The 2,997-nt window shown below is 39.8% G+C and overlaps 2 protein-coding genes across 5 annotated transcripts in view; one reads left to right on the top strand and one right to left on the bottom strand.

Moving 5' to 3' along the window:
* The window catches only part of LOC104773533 (dol-P-Man:Man(7)GlcNAc(2)-PP-Dol alpha-1,6-mannosyltransferase), a 4,940-nt gene extending 2,464 nt beyond the window's left edge, over positions 1 to 2,476 (bottom strand). For 2 of the 4 annotated variants that reach the window (XM_019242684.1, XM_010498169.2), the window contains exons 1-14: positions 2,362 to 2,476; positions 2,201 to 2,286; positions 2,080 to 2,121; positions 1,935 to 1,980; positions 1,762 to 1,848; positions 1,624 to 1,679; positions 1,346 to 1,478; positions 1,157 to 1,215; positions 997 to 1,068; positions 826 to 889; positions 612 to 715; positions 350 to 421; positions 168 to 254; positions 10 to 77 (exon numbers count right to left, since the gene is read on the bottom strand). In XM_019242684.1, the coding sequence (XP_019098229.1) occupies positions 10 to 77; positions 168 to 254; positions 350 to 421; positions 612 to 715; positions 826 to 889; positions 997 to 1,068; positions 1,157 to 1,215; positions 1,346 to 1,478; positions 1,624 to 1,679; positions 1,762 to 1,848; positions 1,935 to 1,980; positions 2,080 to 2,121; positions 2,201 to 2,286; positions 2,362 to 2,410 (1,025 nt within the window). In that variant the 5' untranslated portion in view covers positions 2,411 to 2,476. Of the gene's footprint in view, positions 1 to 9; positions 78 to 167; positions 255 to 349; positions 422 to 611; positions 716 to 825; positions 890 to 996; positions 1,069 to 1,156; positions 1,216 to 1,345; positions 1,479 to 1,623; positions 1,680 to 1,761; positions 1,849 to 1,934; positions 1,981 to 2,079; positions 2,122 to 2,200; positions 2,292 to 2,361 lie in introns of all 4 variants that reach the window. The other 2 variants (XM_010498170.2, XM_010498171.2) reach the window with 2 other exon arrangements.
* A 163-nt stretch (positions 2,477 to 2,639) lies between these two features.
* The window catches only part of LOC104773532 (protein mago nashi homolog), a 1,529-nt gene continuing 1,171 nt past the window's right edge, over positions 2,640 to 2,997 (top strand). The window contains exon 1 of the mRNA XM_010498168.2: positions 2,640 to 2,887. Within this exon, the coding sequence (XP_010496470.1) occupies positions 2,672 to 2,887 (216 nt within the window). The 5' untranslated portion in view covers positions 2,640 to 2,671. The remainder of the gene's footprint in view (positions 2,888 to 2,997) is intronic.

The raw sequence follows: 2,997 nt of genomic DNA, 5'->3' as shown, positions 1-2,997 counted from the left end.
AACTCATACATTCTGCTAGCAGCAACTGCAGCAGACAAGTTGAACATTGGCACTGAACTAATGATAAACCGGAGTTCCTGCAGATATCAAGAAAGATAGGTACGCCTATGTCAGAAAATGGTTAAGACACCTTGATGGCTACTGAGATAAGTAATCCATCTGATTACCTTGTGTGGAAGTTTAGAGTATAGTATAACGAAGGATAAAACTGGAAGAATAAAGAATGGAAGCCTCCTGTCAGCTAAAGCACCAAGCTGCATAAGAACAAAACAAATGAGAATAATTAACAGAGATCCTACCTAGAAAGGAACAAGACAATATGACAGATGTTAGGAGGCCTCGAATTTACCAATGAAAGTGGATAAGCTAATAGTAAAGAACGTGGGAGTGCCGAGGTGAAGTACCAATGTACAGAATGTGTCTGGTCAAGAAACTAATTTTCAAGGAACAACAAATAATTACATTTGCAATTACACTATTGTATGGAAATTCTAAATGGTTATCATTGTAAAAAAAAAGGCAATCCTTTATTCAGGCAGTGTAAAAAACTGCAAAAGAACTATGTATCATACAAAAATAAATAAATTGAGGAAACAAATTTTGAAGGATACACCCCAGTCAGAGCTCCGGTTTAAAATGGAGTTAAACCAGAAAACATCGAATTCTGGCCAGACAAACTTTTTCCACATGATAGAGTCAACGAAGATGCTAAGACCTGTGGTAAGGACATTCAATGACCACAAAAAAAAAAAACTGACTCGGGAACTAATGTCTCTGAAGGGAAAAAGCAAATAGATTACAAAATAACGAGGTACTCTAACCAACCTACAGCCAACAAAGTGGTTCCAACACAATACTTAAGTGCTTTCCAGAAGGAGATCGATCTGGTCTGTCATTGATAGACGTAAAGCAGCCGCATCAGATGGAAACAACAAGCCAATCACACATATACAGAAGCTCAGTACCTAAACTATTCAATAATCATGACCAACTCACCAGTAAAAGTTCAAGACCAATAGGCCCAAGCAGTAACATCGTATCACATCTGAAGATTACGGTGGCACAAATCTGATTACCCGATAATAGACATGTCAGCAAACCCATAGTTTTGGATATTATGATCTGGAAGATATGTTACCACGAATATCATACATACCAGGAAACTCAAAGCCGAGTAAAAGTTTTCCTTTAACCAATTACCATATGCCAGATTAACTGCAAGGATCCAGATTTCAAAACATTAGCAGCACCTAATAAGGCCTAGGCTAGATGGGCCATGGGAAAGAGTGCCAGGCCATCTGAAGGACGATTACTAAGTAGAGTCAGGTGAATAGAAGTAAATTACCTAATCCCAAAGCTAGAATATTAGGTAGAGGACGAGTGCAGTAAAAAAGAAAATGAAACTGAAAAGTGGTGAGAAGTACAAAGAAAGTTTCAACTTGATGTCCAAACTTATTTCTTATCTGTGAAAGAAGTAGCTTTCAGTCGTCAGTGTATAGGAGGAGGAAAACAGCCAACAAGATGCAGGAAAGAGATCACAATTCCAAAGACATGGGAAGGGAAAAAGATTAAAATAGGGAAGTGTAGCATGGAAACAAGAAAGAGAGCAAAGAAATATCATACCTGAATCCGGAAAAATCTTAGTGTGGACAATATGATGCAGCCCAACACCAAACGAGCTGTAAGTCAATTATGATGATGTGAATTAAAAAGAGGACAGTGGTTTAGCGGGGAAAGAAAGGGAGAAACAGGGAGAGAAACCTGCAACAAGGCTATAAAACTTGGGGAAACCTAGCCAGCTGATAACTGATACAAGGGGTGATGCAAAAAGAGAGACTATGAAGGCTCCTGCAAGAAAAAAGAAAAAAAAAAAAAAAGCATCCAGTAGAACAACACTAAATTGATGAGTGAGGGCGTAATTCAACAGCCCTTACCAATAAAAGTTCGAGGGACAACACCGGGGAACTCTAAATGGTCATACTGAGACGGAAGTAAAAAAATCTAGATCAGTCTGGAGTTATAAAAAAAATGCTGTAAGGCTCCAGGAGAAGTAGAGAGAGAGAGAGAGAGGTCACTGACAGAGTCCAAATGGTGGCGATGGTAGAGAATGTCGTGCATTGACTAGAGAGGCAAGCGAATCGGCGAAAGAGTGAGACTCTAAAAAATAATAAAAACATTATGAATAGAGAAAACCTACTACCTGTACGTTGAAGCTCTCTTCCACCTTAGTATATGGTGCCAATATCACATAAATTGCAGCAACAGATCCCAGGATCAAATCATATCCTGCTCTTTTTTTTAAATAGAAAAAATTCAGAAACAAAAAGGAAAGAGATCATCTGGTGAACTGAAGAAAATTACCATAGGATTGAAGAAACTTCTTGGCCATTCTCGAATTCGTCGGCATCATCGGGGTGGGGAATATCCAAATCAGGCAGCCGGACTAGTACTGTATATGAGGGAAGGAATAACGAACGAGCTTTCCGATGGGAAGCAAGGAAAAGAAAGAGAAATGGGCCTTCTTTTTCTTTTAAATGGGTCGGGGTTTATATATGGGCTCATGTGTAAAAGCCCATTAAAATCAGTTGTGTTTTTGTGGGGGTATAAAAAGAGCAAAGGCAAAGACGAGAAACCTCGAGAGAGAGAGAGAGAGAGAGAGAAGGAAGAAGCCATGGCCGCGGAAGGTGAGAAAGAATTCTACCTGAGGTACTATGTTGGGCACAAAGGGAAATTTGGACACGAGTTCCTGGAGTTCGAGTTTAGAGAAGACGGCAAGCTCCGTTACGCCAATAACTCTAACTACAAGAACGATACGATTATCCGGAAGGAGGTCTTTCTCACCCCCGCCGTTCTCAAGGAATGCAAGCGTATCGTCTCCGAGAGCGAGGTTTTCCGATTTGCTTTCTCATGGTTTTCCTTTTTTCGTTTACTGTCCGCGTCTTGCTCGATCTACGCCTCCTCCGCTATATTGTCAATTAGGGTTTTTTTTTTTTTTTT

This window comes from Camelina sativa, unplaced genomic scaffold (assembly GCF_000633955.1).
Source record: "Camelina sativa cultivar DH55 unplaced genomic scaffold, Cs unpScaffold00566, whole genome shotgun sequence".
In the NCBI taxonomy this organism is placed as follows: domain Eukaryota; kingdom Viridiplantae; phylum Streptophyta; class Magnoliopsida; order Brassicales; family Brassicaceae; genus Camelina; species Camelina sativa.
The sequence above is the reverse complement of the archived record's forward strand: the minus strand, read 5'-3'. Positions and strand labels throughout refer to the sequence as shown.